General features: G+C 33.4%; 1 protein-coding gene across 1 annotated transcript; it reads right to left on the bottom strand.

Moving 5' to 3' along the window:
• Positions 1–9,483: 9,483 nt before the first annotated feature.
• On the bottom strand, positions 9,484–15,786 carry LOC126552057 (uncharacterized). The gene is made up of 9 exons (XM_050206526.1): positions 13,889–15,786; positions 11,512–13,752; positions 11,343–11,453; positions 10,977–11,287; positions 10,784–10,916; positions 10,549–10,725; positions 10,388–10,492; positions 9,841–10,333; positions 9,484–9,785 (listed from the first exon to the last, which is right to left on the bottom strand). The coding sequence occupies exons 1-9, from the start codon at positions 14,244–14,246 to the stop codon at positions 9,710–9,712; spliced, it is 4,005 nt and encodes a 1,334-aa protein (XP_050062483.1). The 5' UTR covers positions 14,247–15,786; the 3' UTR covers positions 9,484–9,709.
• Positions 15,787–16,732: the final 946 nt, after the last annotated feature.

The raw sequence follows: 16,732 nt of genomic DNA, 5'->3' as shown, positions 1-16,732 counted from the left end.
TTTGCAGAATTAAATTGTGGTGCGTAACCTAAATTTTGAATTTTACGGTACCAAGCTTGACCCAAATGAAAACGACATCCAAACACCTCTGTCTCCGGAAAAATTTCAAAAACTGCTTGATGCATTGCTATTTCAAAATCTAAAATAATTTTTTTAGGTATTACTCCAGCTATTTTTATTGTTTTCAATAATGCAATGTAAGTCTTTTTTTCTTTTTTGGCAATAAAACAAAACATTAACGGAATGTATACTCCATTTTTAATGCCATGAATCGTGTATAGTTGCGTATAATATTTATCACTATAGTTAAAAGTACCATCCATATATAAAACATCTAATTCTTTTAAAAAGTCTATGTTTGTTTTACATGAAAAAATAACTATTTCATTTAGCGCATCATTTGCATATAAAAATAACTCACCTCTATTTGTTTTTATGTCTAATAAAGTTAATGTTTCGTGAATTTCTTTTCTTGATGTTGGCAGTTTGGGGAAACAATGCATCCTTGCATTATGTATATTCCTTGCTATGAGTTTTAAGTCGGGTGCTATCAAATCTCCTTCGTTAGCATAATTAGATACTTCTTTTCGTATTATTCTTTTATTATTTTTTCAACGATAGAGTCTACAGCTTTTCTTTTGCAAGCATTACTTATTTTTTGCCGATTTAAAGTGCCATCACTTGTATGACTGTGATCAAAACAGGATTTATCTGTATTTATTAATTGGGCATTTTGACCCAAAGTATACACTTTTGCACTACACTTATTTAGAACACAACGCCATGTTATTTCATTTTTTTTAGATGTATGATGTTTAAAAAATTTAAAATTATTCAAAACTAGCAGTTGTTTGCCTTTTTCACTCTACATGAATGATACATTCTCGCTCATTGTGACTTTGTATAACTGTATATGATAACTATAGACGGATATTATGTACGGACATAAATTTAAACTCATTTAACTGTAAGTGCGATGGAAGTAAATAGTTTATGTTGTAAAGACTGCATTTAAAGAGTGATACAATTCCACACTCATTTTCACGCTCTAAAAGTTACGTGTAGTACTAACAACACAATTAAACTAATATTCCGGATCTATGCAAATATGTACATAATCATTGCTATCGATAAAGAATGTGTTACAATCGATCAGATTTTTGACATTATGAAACATTGAAGGTTAAACGCAGAATACATTACTACTCTTCTGCTTCGGTTGACCCATCGAACTCACGATTTCGTTTAACTCGTACTTATTATGAGATCAAATAAATAAGAATTATATTTACCGTCGTTACCATAGTAGTAGTATAAAATGGATAGTTCTGGAGCCTGAGCCTGAGCCCCTCACCCTCGCAGCCGCCGCCGCCCGTTCCGCTACGTACCCCCTCACCCACATCCCACCCTCTACCGCGGCTTATCACATATTATCAATCATTTATCAGTTATCAAATTGTTATCACATGTTATCAATCATTTATTTTTATCAGTTATCATATATTTAAGTACTATGCTCGTATGCTATGTCGTGGTCTCTACAAGCAGAGTCCAGTAGGTTTATACCTTTATCGCCTCGAGCTAATCGTTTTTTCAAATTTGTACCAGGTCCGCAGTATTGATAACCTATAAAGAATTATTATTATTATTATTATGATAATATAGGATTTAATAAACTTACCAGGCACGTGAAGTTCGATCGGCAGTTTGTTTATAAGTGTGTTGATCATAGAAAAAAGATTAAATAGAAAGGCAACTCCCACAGCACGTTTAGATACACTACTCTAAGCGCTCCCTGTGTTTGACTCGAGTTTTAACAATCGATAGTTTCGATTTTTATAATATCTACACGATATTTACACTATCGATACTTTTTTTATCGATTATTATTAATAAAATTATAATATATTATTTTATTTGATATATTTTTAGAATAGGTTACACTTTAAATCATGAAACACAAAATAATTGTTTAACATAATTGATTTATTATTTTTTTTTTTTTGTAACAATTATACATAATATGGACATTAACTATAAATTACATATTTTACAATGATTTACATATTAAATTATACATAATTAACATTTTGTCTTAATAAACATTTTTTTTTTTTGGCATATTTGTCATGGTATACAATAGCATTTTTTATTATTGGATAGTTGTATTACATTTTTCACCTTTAGTTAATATTCGATTGATATGATTTATATAAGAATAAATTAGTAAATTAGTTGTTGTCTTTATAAATATATCAGTTAAATCATGAAAAGGACAAGTTAAATAATTAAGTGGTAAATTCTGAACAAGTGATTCATTAAGAGATTTTTTAAGATTACTTTTGAACACAAATTTATGGAAATTAAAATTAAACATTTGTATAATATAACTAAAAATACTCATAGCTTCTTCATTAGGATATTGTAAGTTGCAGTCTTCATACATACGCGCTTGAATAACCATGTGTTCCTTCAAAACTGCATCTGAATGCATAGTTGTCATACAATGGTGGCAATTTTTGGTTATTTTTTTAATTTTTTTCATGACCCATCCAGTGACATATGCTCTGCTATTTGAATTTATTGAAGCATATGGTTGTTGATTAGGAATAGGAATTTCTAATGTAATGATAGCATCTTCGGCATCCTCTAGAGGATGAATGCCAGTTAGATTATCATTAAATAAAAATTCCTTTAAATTGTCTAATACTCCATTGCAGTCATCATTTTCACAATTGGATCCAATTGAATGACTAGACGTCAAGTTATTAATAACTAGTGATTTGAAAGAAGAGATGAAATTTGCACATGTTGGTTTGATATTGCGTACACCGTGACTTCTGATTGAACCAAAAAAGTTTTCTATTGGATCTTAATTAAAATTCCTCAAAAGTATACATTTGAAACCGTCTTTGAGGAGGCGTTTACAAAGTATTTGTAATCCTTTTATAGTTTTGATCCAATTTGTTACAGAAGGCACTTGTTTTTTGGTTTTGGTTTCATACTCCATACTTTCTAGTACAATTAATGCCTTTTTCCAAAATTCCCAATGTGGAGAATTGACCGTCACTGCACCACGTAGGTCTTTTCCAACAGATGGTTTGATAGTGCTTCCATTAGCGCTATCAAACAGATTATCAATGAATAAACAAAGTTGCCCAGTATCTTCTGGTGAATTAAAGTCGCTTAATACTGATGGACTTGATATAGATGTCAATCTTTTCATAATAGCACCAACTCGTTGACTGAATACCTGAGCAGCACATGAAACTTTCATTTTCTTCATTTTATCAGGATAGATATGGTTGTCAGTAAGTTTAGGAGCTAAACGATCCCCTCCAGTACTCTGTTGTTTGTCTAACTCATAAAATTGTACAATGTCCTTCCAGGATGCTGTTTTTTTTTTTATTTTCATAAACGTAATGAAGGTTTTTTGATACAAGATTGTTTCTTAGTCCTTTTAATAAATGAGGCACATCATATAGAGGTATGATTTCTTGATTATCAATTTCAAATCCAAATGTTCTATTTTCTTTACCTTCTTTTATACATTTTTCTTTGGTTTCTTTATATAACAGATTAATTGCAGCAATATTAGTTGGAGCTTGGTCACAAATAGTTGATACAACAGTAAGACCGGTTGATTGAACAGCCTTTATAATATTTTTAATTATAATTGATAAATTGGTACTATCCATGGTGCTATTGGTTAAATAAAAAGCAATTGGTTGTTTGAACTTTTTGCGTGAACCTCTTATCATAAATACTAGAGTCTTGTCTGCAAAATCCGATGAACGATGAGGTCCACCCAAATCCTTGAATCCAATCACCTTGGCATGTTTATCAGTGTATTGTAATGATGCAGACAAAGCTATCTCGTCAAAAACAATTGAACAGTATCGATCGAGCTTTTTCAGTTTTTTAACAGCTAATTTAAGGTGTTCAAAAATATGGTCGTTAATACCAGCTTCGAATGGAATTTTTTTTAGTATATCAAGAAGAGATTTCCGAGAAGGTAATGCAAATGTTTTTGCAAGTGCTCTATATGCTTTACCACTTTGTTTGTATAATGATAAAGCAAAGACTTTATCTTCGATAGTAAATCGACGACCACGAGGTTTTTGAATTTGCATTCGAATTTGAGATTGCACAAAGTTTTGAGTGGATTGATTTAGTCTGCTCATTGATTTTCCATAGATTTGCATGAAACGTTCAGCTTTCAAGATACGCTGTTTTGCAGTTAGACAACGTTTATTTAGTACCAAAGCTCGTCGTTTGTATTTTTTTACAACATTGTACAATAATTTTTTACGAGGAGTTAAATGTTTAACTCTGGAGATCCTTATTTCTGTCAATGTACCTCTTGCTTCATTTAAAGACTGGTTTGTATTGAGTGATTCTTGAACTTCTTCATTAGGTGTTTGCCAAGTTATGTCATCAGTTTGAGTAATGCTCATATCAATTGTTGAGTTTAACGGCTCTAAACTCTGTCCAATGGTCATGTCAATGACGCTGCAATTAACTGAAACAAAAAAATTAAATTAAATATTTAAACTTTAATATTACTACTCAAATTAGTCAAACCTAACTAATAATTTATTCTTAACACGATAAATAAGTAACAGCATGACATACATATTAAAATAATATAATATGGCCAAGAATAAATTAATAATAGGTACTGATATATTATTACAAAAGGTATATGTTATTAATTTATTACCATCTGAACGATTCATATCGATAGACATATCCATAAAAGTAGATGTTGATGGTTCAGCATAATCCTCAACTTCAGTGTCAGAAATGTCAGTAGCTAAAAAATATTTATTGAATTAATTATTTGGTAACACATTTATATTAGTATATTATTAGTTAATAGATACATATTATCTGTACATATACTATATTTTATAGTATACATTATACAGCAAAAATACAATATTATATTATAGCTTATTAACTACATTAAAAATTGGTGTTTCAAAACACTAAATTAATATTTTACTATATATTTAACTAGTAAGCAAAATTTATTGCATGCATGTTATTTCAATTTTAAGTTTATAATTAACATATCAATATAAGTTAATTTCCTAAAGCTTAAAATACTATGTTGTGCATTTAAGTCTATAATTGACTTATACTATACTATCTACATACAACTCGATAATATCATAAATTACATGCTATATTAATGAAACATCGATTAATAACAATCAACCATGCTTTACAGCTATAGGTACATTAATTAGAATTACACTCACTTATTTGAATAATAATTTATAGGTAGGTTAATACAATTAGCTGTAGATAAATCTTTTGTTTAGAAAAGAAAATTTTAAATAGCTAATTGCTGATACCAAATTTAAATAGATTATTTGGCAATGATAGCTTAAAATAATTGATGCATTAACAATTTTTTAAGGAATCTTCAGTAATATTCTTATAAACAACAGTAATTATTTCTATTGGAAAAAAAAAACAATTAGATACCTATAATAAATATATTATATAAATTATAAATAATATATTACTGTCATTAATTATGCATATAACACAATGTGAATGACAATAATAATTAATCTTGTACAAAATATTTAAATATTTAGAATATTAGAATATAAGAATAAAGCTTTACCTGGAAGATTAAGAGTAGGAATAGAACCATGAATAAGTTTTTTAAAACCTGGGCTCTTGCAGCTGGCATCAAAGTGTTTCTCACAAATTATGTAAGAATTGAATATTTGTAGTGCAGATTTGTTCAATAAATTATTGTTTCCTGATTTTGGACCCATACAGCACAAGTCTTCTCGTCCTTAGGAAAACGATGTCGTATGATGTTTTTATTGGTGTATTTTGTATCACATCCAATAACGGCACAATTGTTGGAAGGCATATTTACTTATAATATTATTTTGAAAAAAACAAATAATAAATAAACAAGCGATCACGGAACAATATAAGACAGACAAATTGGTGAAAAAATACAATTAAATGGGAGCAGAGAAAAAATGTCAAAAAAACGACGTGTGCCACAGTCGACGTTAAAAACTTGACAAAACAGTCAAAGTTCAAACGCCAACGCGCACATTTAAAAAATACAAAATCAACAGTGTTGCCGTATAAAGGGAATATTGGATGCTTTGGTATGTTGGTATGCCGCGGGTCTCCAACTTAGTATCAGATCTACCGCATAGAGTTACACCCCCCTGGTGTTGATGAGACCACCACCTTTATTCTTGTTGCTTCTTCGAGCGGGTGACATTGTGCACTGATCGCATTCTCATCGTTACAAAGATATTTATAATGAAATTCATCAAGCAAAAAATAAAACTGACAGTTGAAAACGTGGACCCACCTACATCGTTTCAAAAACATAGGCATGGAGCGCTTCTACCTAATACGATACGTGCACTCATTGTGGGACCTTCCGGCTGTGGAAAAACGAATTTAATCTTTACTTTATTAACAAATATAAACGGAATAAGATTTCATAACGTTTACATATACTCTAAAACATTAGATCAACCTAAATATAAAATACTTGGAGATATTTTATCGGGCACTGATGTTGGATTATTCACGTTCTATGAAAATGAAAAAGTATTACCACCCGAAGAAGCATTACCAAACTCTGTGTTTATTTTCGACGATATTATTTCGGAAAATCAGAAAATTGCAAGAACTTACTTTTCCAGAGGTCGGCATAATTTAATAGATGTATTCTATCTGGCTCAGAGTTATTCAAAAGTCCCAAAACAACTTTTGCGTGATAACGCTAATTTTATTGTATTATTCAAACAAGATGAAACAAACTTAAAACACGTTTACAATGAGCATTGCTCTGGTGATATGTCGTATACAGAATTTAAAGATTTTTGTACATCGTGTTGGCGTAAGGGTAGATTCGAGTTTATTGTAATAAACAAAGACTGTGAACGCGACAACGGAAGATATCGCCATGGATTCGATACATTTGTCATTATATAATATGGTGTTTTTATGAAAATTCGTCATTCGCAAACATGCACGCCAATGGTGAAGTACTCGGAGAACTGATTAAAGCCAAAGAAAACATTAAACGAAAATATTCAGAATTAAAACATGGAAAAGCCGAAATTCATTCACTGGTATCAGATACGTTAAGTCCGATTATCGAACCATTGAACGACCTAAAAAATTATAAACCTTTACAAGTTCAACCTACTCCGGTTCCGCCTACTCAGGAAGCAGATGATTACCAAGATTTTGAAATCACCGACTGGTTTAGATCTTACGATATAGACAAGACGTACGGACCTAAAATAAATACAAACGGAAACATGTATTTGGGCAAAAAAGAAATTAAGCTTGTTGATAATACATTGACTATTGAAGACTCATCTTATCCAATAGCACCAGGACTTGGAAATTTAATATTTTCGAAATCTCCGAAATTATACACCAGCAACGATTTAAAAACCTATAAATCTATATTAAATAAAACATCGGCTCATTTAACAGCAGACGGTTCGAAAATTAAAAAAGGTGGGAATAAATACACTGATATAATTCAAAATCTATTTCCATCTGGCAGTGGACTATCTGTGAAACTACAAAAACATAATTTAGTATACTGGAATGATCCCAACGAGCTAGTCGATCGTTTGCGATTACTTTTAGCTTCTAAAGCTGCTGGTAATACAGGTGTTTCCAACGAAATACTTTCCATTTTTGAAGAATTACGTGAAGTAGGCTTAATAAAACGTATACCAAATGTCTAAACGAGATATAGCCATCGAATTACACAAACCGGCCAGAAAAAATTATATTAGATGAAGAATAAATGTATACGGTAAAAATGATCTATGGCAAGCTGATTTGGTTGAAATGATACCATATTCGAAAAAAAATAAAGGTTACAAATATATTCTATGTGTCATAGACTGTTTTACGAAATTTGCGTGGGCCATAGCATTAAAATCAAAAACCGCTAAAGAAGTTTCCAGCGCAATGTCTAAAATACTTTTCAAACGCTCACCGAAACTATTGCAGGTCGACAATGGTAAAGAATTTTATAATTCTACATTTGATACGTTGATGGAGAAGCACAACATACATAAATATTCGACTTACAGTACTGTGAAAGCGTGTATTGTAGAACGTTTCAACCGCACATTGAAAGAAAAAATGTTTAGAGAGTTTACGGCACGAGGTTCACATGAATGGATTTCAATTTTACCATCATTGATTAACGAATATAATAACTCAAAACATAGAACTATAGGAATGACACCAGAGCAAGCTGATACAAATCCAACATCGGTTTTGATAAAACAACGAAAAATTATTAATGGAAAAATTAAATTTTAAGTTGGTGATAACGTTCGTATTAGTACACAAAAAGGCGTGTTTACAAAAGGCTATTTACCGAGCTGGTCTACAGAAATATTTAAAATTGTTAAAATTAATGATACATTACCCACTACTTATCAATTGCAAGATTATACCGGTAAACCGATCGCCGGTTGCTTTTATTCCGAAGAACTATTAAAAACAAATTATCCAAATGACTATTTAGTAGAGAAAATTATACGTAAGAAGGGGAAGCAAATTTATGTTAAATGGCTTGGTTTTGATAGCACTCATAATAGTTGGATAAATTCCCATGACATTAGAAAATAACTTCAGTCGAGTTATAGACATGGACGTGTTTGGTAGTTCTCAGTCTAGCGAAAAAAAAAAATATTTCAAATCTCAAACAGTCGATTAAATCGTTTTCGGCTAAATTAGATAAAATCGAGCATTTACTCGAAGAAAATCATAAATCCACTCAAGTACAAGAAGAACAAACGGAAACAATACAATTAACGTGTGTACAGATAGCTGAGCATATGACAAGAGGTGAAATATCATTACAATCAATCAAAGAAAGTATAGAAGTGTTAAAAAACACAATACCTGCTATACTTAGCCGTCTTAATACTATTGAAACGTATTACAAAGACAAGCCATAATGTCTTCGGCCATCTTAGATATGCAATGCGTACTTGGACTCAACAGTAAATATATGGTTAAAGAGATGTCTATAGTGGAAACAGAAACATGGACGACTCAACACTGGATTTTCAAGAATTCAAAATCTATGCAGGACAACAAAAGCCGAAAGACTAATAAGTGGCTGGAACGTAATTATCATCAACTATCCATAGATTACGGCGACGTTGAATACGAGGAGCTAAGTAGAATATTGAATTCATTAAAGTTCAACTGCATTTACGTCAAAGGAGAACAAAAAAAACAAGTTCTTATGGAATATATACCGCACGTAGCACTCATCAACATTGAAGACTTGGGCTGCCCTCGTTTTGATCAAATATGCGATGACGAAACTTTACCTTGTTGTATTTTTCATATGGAATTTAATCCTAAACAATGTACATTTTATAAAGTATTTGCTATAAGAAAATGGTTTGTAAATAATTCTTAAACAAAAATGTAATTGTATTCTATACAAAATATTTTATTTTATCATTTAATAAACATAATTATATTATTACATTGTTTTATTTTTATAACAACATAATATATGTGATAACATTTATCAGCTCAAGGTTATAGATAACAAAATATACAAATTATTCGAGTGGTATTTACAATAACAAAAAGTATATACATGGTATTTACAATAAAAATATACATAGTATTTAATTAATTAGAAGTAATCTCATTCATTAGATTCAAGATCACCAGCATCTATCTCATGATCTAGCCAATCATTAATCTGTTCGTCGTCATCATCCCTATAAAATTATAAATATAAGTAAAATAATTTAAAAAATATAATTAAAAACTTACCCTAAACTATAATGTCCGTGAGCCAAGGTATGGATTTTATCGTCCAATACCACTCTCTTATCGTCATAACTGTTGTAAGTTAGCTTTCTCGTTTTTATCGTCATCAACTTGTGTTTGAATGAGCGAATAGATACATTCTCCTTATACGCCTCCACGCCAGCTTCTCCAAACAAACACTTAACATGATCCTCCAACGTCATATGATTTTTAACCACATGCTGTCTTACACCTTTCGCCTTGATCTGCTCTCTCACCACATCCTCTAGTCCAGCATATACATTGAAAGCGTACGACTTGGCCCTCAACGCACAAAACTCTGACACTACATTGCCATCGACTTCATCGGAAAAGAATCCCGGACTCTTCTTCCTATCTGCCACATAACACGGATGGACACTGGGCAGGTTAGCAGTGTCCATCCGGTCCAACAAGCTAGGATTATCCGCCAAGTCTTTGTAGAAATCATCGGTATTGATATGATACACTAGTGAATCTAGAAAAGAAAAATGATATATTATATACATGAGATTAGTTTAAGTATATTTACCTGTGTCAGTGTACATTAGCTTGATTTTATCTTTATAATGTTTCTTCATAACGTTGTAATGATAGTCGTACATCAACGTCTTACTTATGTCCAGCACCGCAAATCCTATAAATATATATATATTAATAAATGTATGATAAAAATAGAAAAAATATATTTACCTATATAGATAGGTTTGTCAAATTTAATAATTTTGTTCTCCAGGGCGACGGCGTTTAGGTTCTCGTTATAATTTGTACAGTGTTTAAATGTTGTTTTGTTAATCAATTTTTGTAATCTTCTCTCACACGACACCAACTCCATTTTCATTTCCTTCCTTTTCGATTGCATAGTCTTCCCTGGAAAAACATATAATATCAGTAAAAATGCTTATATATAATAAATAAAGTGACATACCAAATACAGCGTTATTCATTAATTTAAAAAAAATTTTCTCAAATTCGTTCTTTGCCTTCTTCCGCATCTCTGTGTTTAGCTCGATATATTTAGCCAGCCAATCTGACTGGTTAAATTGAATCACTCTATGTACCTATAAAAATAAGAAAAAATGTTAAAAATCTGATTAAAATGATATAAAATATATATTTACTTTTTCAACTATTAAACCATTCTTAATTGCCTGCTGAAGGTTTCTATAGTGTATAACATAATTCTCCTTTTTCTCAAATGTCGCCATCAACTTCCTAACCTTTGATCCTCGCGGGATACTGTTCTGAGGTAGGAAAGGCAGGTCGTTGTGTTTATCATGCAGCTCTTTAGGGTAAGACACATCCACCTCATATATACGTCCTATGGGCGATGTATCGTCCAAATCATTCAACCCGTTTAATGTAGGTTCAACCCAGTTGAACCCACCGTATGGCATGTACTGGGACATTGCCCATCCATACAAGTTGTTACCTATAAAATTAAATAAGTATGAAAAATTAATAAGTTTTGAAAAAAATATACTTACAGTCCTGATATACAACCCATGATTTCTCCTTAGTATCATCATAGCCCGGGGTCTTAGCATTTTTAGCCTTGGCATACCGCATGCTGGCCTGCACCAATCCACCACGGATACCTAAAAAAAAAAATACAATATTATTATTATATTCATATTTTATAAATAATATACTGACCATTCTTATACATCAAGAGCATATCGTAATCGTGTAATAACTGGAGCTTTTGACCGGTAAACTTCAGCATCGCGTCGAAACTAAGTCCAGGGGCGGTGAAGTAATGGGCTGCGTCCAAGTTGTATGCCCTCATACATACATCGCGAAAGTTTTCAAAGACGTCCGCCAACAGTAAGACGTCGATTTTTAGGTATAAATCACTGTAATCTCCGAGCGTCGTACAACCAAAGTGGTCCCAGACCAACTTCGCGTGCTCGAAATCTTCCTCCTTTATGTCAGTCTCCGTCAACGTACTATAAAAATCTCGCTTCCTCGGTAACCTCGTCTCCTCCAACCTACTCCAACTATCTGTGTACTCGTACGGGTACACCCCTTTACGAGTCACGAGCGGCATATCTCCGGCGACAAAATGTTTAGCGGTTTCTCTAAAGTTCTCCAGTCCCGGTGTTACAAGATTTTTGGACAGTGAAGATAAACTTGATGCCATGAATCTAAACGTGTCTATGAAACGCATGCTGAATGTATTTGATACGTATTTCGAGAAAGATATATATTTCTCCTCGCTATTAGGAATAACGTTAATAGCTTGCGTGTCGTGACCCAGTTCTGTTACTATTAGGTGCGCGTCATAATTGGATAAGTTGTGGAAAAATATAGGGACAAATTTTGGTGCTTGAAGCTTGAGGTTGCAGGTATTACATAGAGCTTGTCGGTATTTTCCAGAGAGATGACAATGATCTGCCACCTTATGGTTATCGTATGTAAAGGTTGTTTTGCATAAATTACAAGCTGTACATGCATTATGTGACTGCCGTTGTTCATCCATGAAAACTATAGGTTTATTGGTCTTCAATAATTTTTCAATTTTTATCGCCAACTCGGTCACTGTTTCAATAAAATGTTTCGCCACGTCCGTCTTACTCTCGCTTCCTCTGTATATCACTGGTTCTGTCGTTATCTCATGCTCCTCCATCAACTCTAACGGTACGTCGTCGCTCGCCTTCACAATGAGTCCATAACTCATCGCCTCGTGCTTCTGTATTATTTTGGTGTTGTCTCCTTTGTCTTCGTCAGTCTTCGTCAACATTGTCTCGAAATCCGCATATATAACTATGGGATGTCTCTGTGTTTTCTTCCATGCTTCAAACTCAAGACACTCACTCTCCTTCGGCATCTCCGGAAGAATCGGTTTGTGTGCCCCGCAAATAAGCTTATGTTGGTCCAACGCATCCTGTCCACTCAACTTGTATTTTAAATTTCGGTTGTCGAATGACGTGAAGCACCTTTTACAAAATACAACGCGCCCAACATGTCCTGTTTTCTGCGCACGTATGAGCCGGGAAAAATTAGAAATGTATATGTAATGTGCATTGTCTTCATCCGTAACCAGCATCAGATCGAAGTGGACTGATTTCTCCTCATCTACCACACGCAGCGGGCACACCTCGTATGTGGGGAATTTCTTCGGTGATTGAAACTTTTTTTCCAAGCCGTAAACATTAACGGTCACGTTTGGGTTATTTTCTTCAAATTTTGATATGTCTGACATCGGAGTCGGGAACGAAATACAGTCAAAATTATATTTTCCCTCGTGCTGCCTATAGTTTTCACTAACTCGGTATACCGACGGCCCCGTCACGTGTCTCGCTAGTATTGCCCACTTGAAACATTCCTGATCTACATTTTGTGGAATTGTCCCCCGCTTCCTTTCAATAAATTCCGGTAATTGTATATACGATGATCCACCCATTGGCATATATTTGTAGACCGCCAAAAATAGTCCGTCTATCGACTCTAGTGTAAATCCACTTCCGCGTGATTTATATTCTTCCTCCTCCTTCATCAACTTTATATATGCTCTCTCTACAATCGTTCTAATGTCGCTATCTGGATAAATTTTTACCGCCGAGGTCTTGAACGCCCTGTTCTCTGACGAGTTCGGCACGTTGGGGCGGTTGTAAGTCGCCTCGAGCTTAAGGTTAAATTTAATTGCATGTTTTTGTACGTGGGTTTTTAACAAACTGACTAGCTCGGTCATTAGCCCACGTAGAAAGTCTGAATATATTTTTACATTTCTAATGTTTTTAGCATAGTACCAAACTATTTTATGACTCGCGGACGACAAAATTTCATTAAACCCGGGAACCTTCACCATATCCATCCGCGTCTTTTTTACCCTAGCAGCCGAGGTGGTGTTGGCGGTCGAAACACGTTTCCCGTTAACGCCCGTAGTATAAGAATCTAAAGAAAAATTGATATATCTTTATAAAAACATTAACTTGTAATACATATGCCTTTTAAAAATTTAAATAATCCATGACGGATAAAATAAAATCAGCGGGTCTTTTAAAAATCTAATTAATCCCGATAAACTAACCTTTATTCTCAAATTCGTCCATGGCTTGCATACACATCTCGTCTTCGGTTAACATATTTGATCTACCGGCTGAGCCATCGGGTACAAATATTTGCGGTGCTATCTGGATCTGAGAAGTGGTAGGTGGCGCGAACTGAATCACGCTTACTCGTGCTGGTTGAGCAACAACCGGTGCAGGCTGACGAAGAGCTGGTACGATACCATGAACATTTTTCCGATGTTTGATGAGACTGGTTTTGTAGGTGAATGTTGACTGACATATAGTGCATGGAAAACGAATACCGGTATGAGTTTTTTGGTGGACAACCAAGTTATCTTTACGTGTGAAAACCGACGGGCTCTGTTCGCATTTAAACATATTTAAAATGAAAAAAATAATATTTAAAAACTAAACACTGGAAAATATTCGAAGACTAAGCGTATACGACGGTTTAACACGTACTGGAGGACTCTTGACTCTTTTCAGAATTTATAAAGACGAATTTGAATAGGTGTGAGTACAAGATTTGGGAAATGGTATTTAATCGGAACATTTTTTCAATATTAATGGATTTTGCTGGAATGTATTATTCACTAATATCATTATTTATATATTATTAATTTTAATATCATTAGCGTGCGATATACTGGTGATGACCAAGACAATAATTAGGCTATTAGGGTTAATGTATTTTTCATTAATTACGGATATGTTCATCTAATGAGGTGGCTATTAAGATATTTGTTAATTGATTAAGGAAATATACACTATTATACTGACAATATGGTGTTGTATTTATTTGATTGACGTGACAATACCTGCGACATTAAGCTTAATGTGCGTTCGGTATTAATATTGGTTATTCACTGATGTATTCTTCTTTAATTACGGATATGTTAGCCTAATGGTAGGGCGTCTATTAAGAGTATGCGACATCCTGGCGACCGGTAGGACACATTAGGAAGACATTTATTTGTGATTATTACTACCATTTGGCATGAAATGTCTTTCAATCACTAATGTACAGGTGGTGTGTGAATGATAAAGGGTCTTTCAATATAAATGGCGAGGAAGTCTAAATTTAATTACATTTTTTGTATATGATTTTCCTAAGTATAAGAGGTAGCTATAGAATATTTATATGATTATGTATATTATTTAGCGTGTATTTAAATATAGCAGTATTGACTATATTGTTCAATGGGTTAGAGTCGAGGTGGGAAGGTGGTAAAATGATACGCTCATACCCTCCCGGTTCGATTCTAACGCAGAATATTATATTTTTTAAATATATGATAACTGATAAAAATAAATGATTGATAACATGTGATAACAATTTGATAACTGATAAATGATTGATAATATGTGATAAGCCGCGGTAGAGGGTGGGATGTGGGTGAGGGGGTACGTCACGTACGTAGCGGCGGCTGTGGGTGAGGGTGAGGGTGAGGGGGTACGTAGCGGAACGGGCGGCGGCGGCTGCGAGGGTGAGGGGCTCAGGCTCAGGGGCTCAAGCTCCAGAACTATCCATTTTATACTACTCATAGTATTATTGTTTAGTGTAAATCCAATTTCTGGTTTCAATCCTATTTGTAACATGTCATCTGTTTCGTCAAATACGATTATTTGCAAAGCAGTGGAAGTTATCCAATCACGAGTTACAAAACATTATTTTAGATTGTAAAAGAACGATATCCGCATTAATGTGTGCTTCATATTTTCTTAATGACCTTATATTGTGGGACATGCAAGGAGAGTGGCACGTTGTGAGTCATAATTCTAGAAAAGCGTGGAATAAGAGCACAACTTGGTGTCCTGAGTCTGTACATTTCATGTTCAACTTTTGCAGAAGGTTTTGGTGGCTTTGCAGAAAATTAGTCTGTACGCAAACTTTGAGCCGAAGTTGCTCGACTACATCCTACATATAACATATTGCTTCTCGAGAATTTTTGAGGTATATGAAATGTTACAGATTAATATGTGGCACCTTGACTTTTGTGTACCGTCAATGCCAAAGCTTCCACTAAGGGCAATTGCATTCTAGTTACTTTATGGTGCTCTGCATTACCAAGTTGAAATTCTAATTTTATAATTTCAATCGGTGTCCACTTGCACATATCATCTGTGTGTTTGCCTTCGAGTTTTAGTTTGTTTTTTTATCTTCTGTCTGGTTATTGACTCCACATCTGCCTCATCAAACTTGATCTAAATTCTTTTTGCAACTTCTCTACCTCCTGCAGTCTGTCCTTTGTTTATTTGCATGAGTTCTCTGATTGCACCGTTTACTATGCCGTCTTCGGTTGAAATGTTTGCTATCATCATGTATTTAGCTGTTTCTTTTAAAACTAACCTTAAAGCTAAACCTATAGTCTTTTGTCGTGGCAATTTCTTGGCAGATTCAATATCCGATCGTTTCGCAGACGTATCAATGGCTTCGGATATTAAACTAACTTGATTTATAGATTTAAGCACTCTCCTATTCATTTCGTCGACTTCGTTATTTGTAGCCCAAAGATGCATTACTTGTGGTTAAAAAGTTATGTCTAGGTGGGTTATAGGATTTTGGAAATATTATAAATCACCTTCCTCCAACTGTCCTCTGGCCAACTTTGTTAACATTATTGCAAATTGTTTGTCATCTTTTTGGCACATTATTTCAGTCAACTCATAAAATTTGAATGTTACCCATATAGATTTAATCGATATTTTTTTTACAGCATTTGGAAATTTAGACAATATTTCTTCAAAACTATCGTACAATAGTGTTGCTAATACCGGTGCTAATTGAAAGAAATCGCCAAACACTATTATATTTATGTCGCCAAATGGTTTATTTATTCTTAATATAGACCTCAATCGTTGAT

The sequence above is a fragment of the Aphis gossypii genome, chromosome X, assembly GCF_020184175.1.
Source record: "Aphis gossypii isolate Hap1 chromosome X, ASM2018417v2, whole genome shotgun sequence".
NCBI classification, from domain to species: Eukaryota; Metazoa; Arthropoda; class Insecta; order Hemiptera; family Aphididae; genus Aphis; species Aphis gossypii.
Note: the sequence above shows the minus strand (reverse complement) of the source record. Positions and strands in the feature narration are given on the sequence as shown.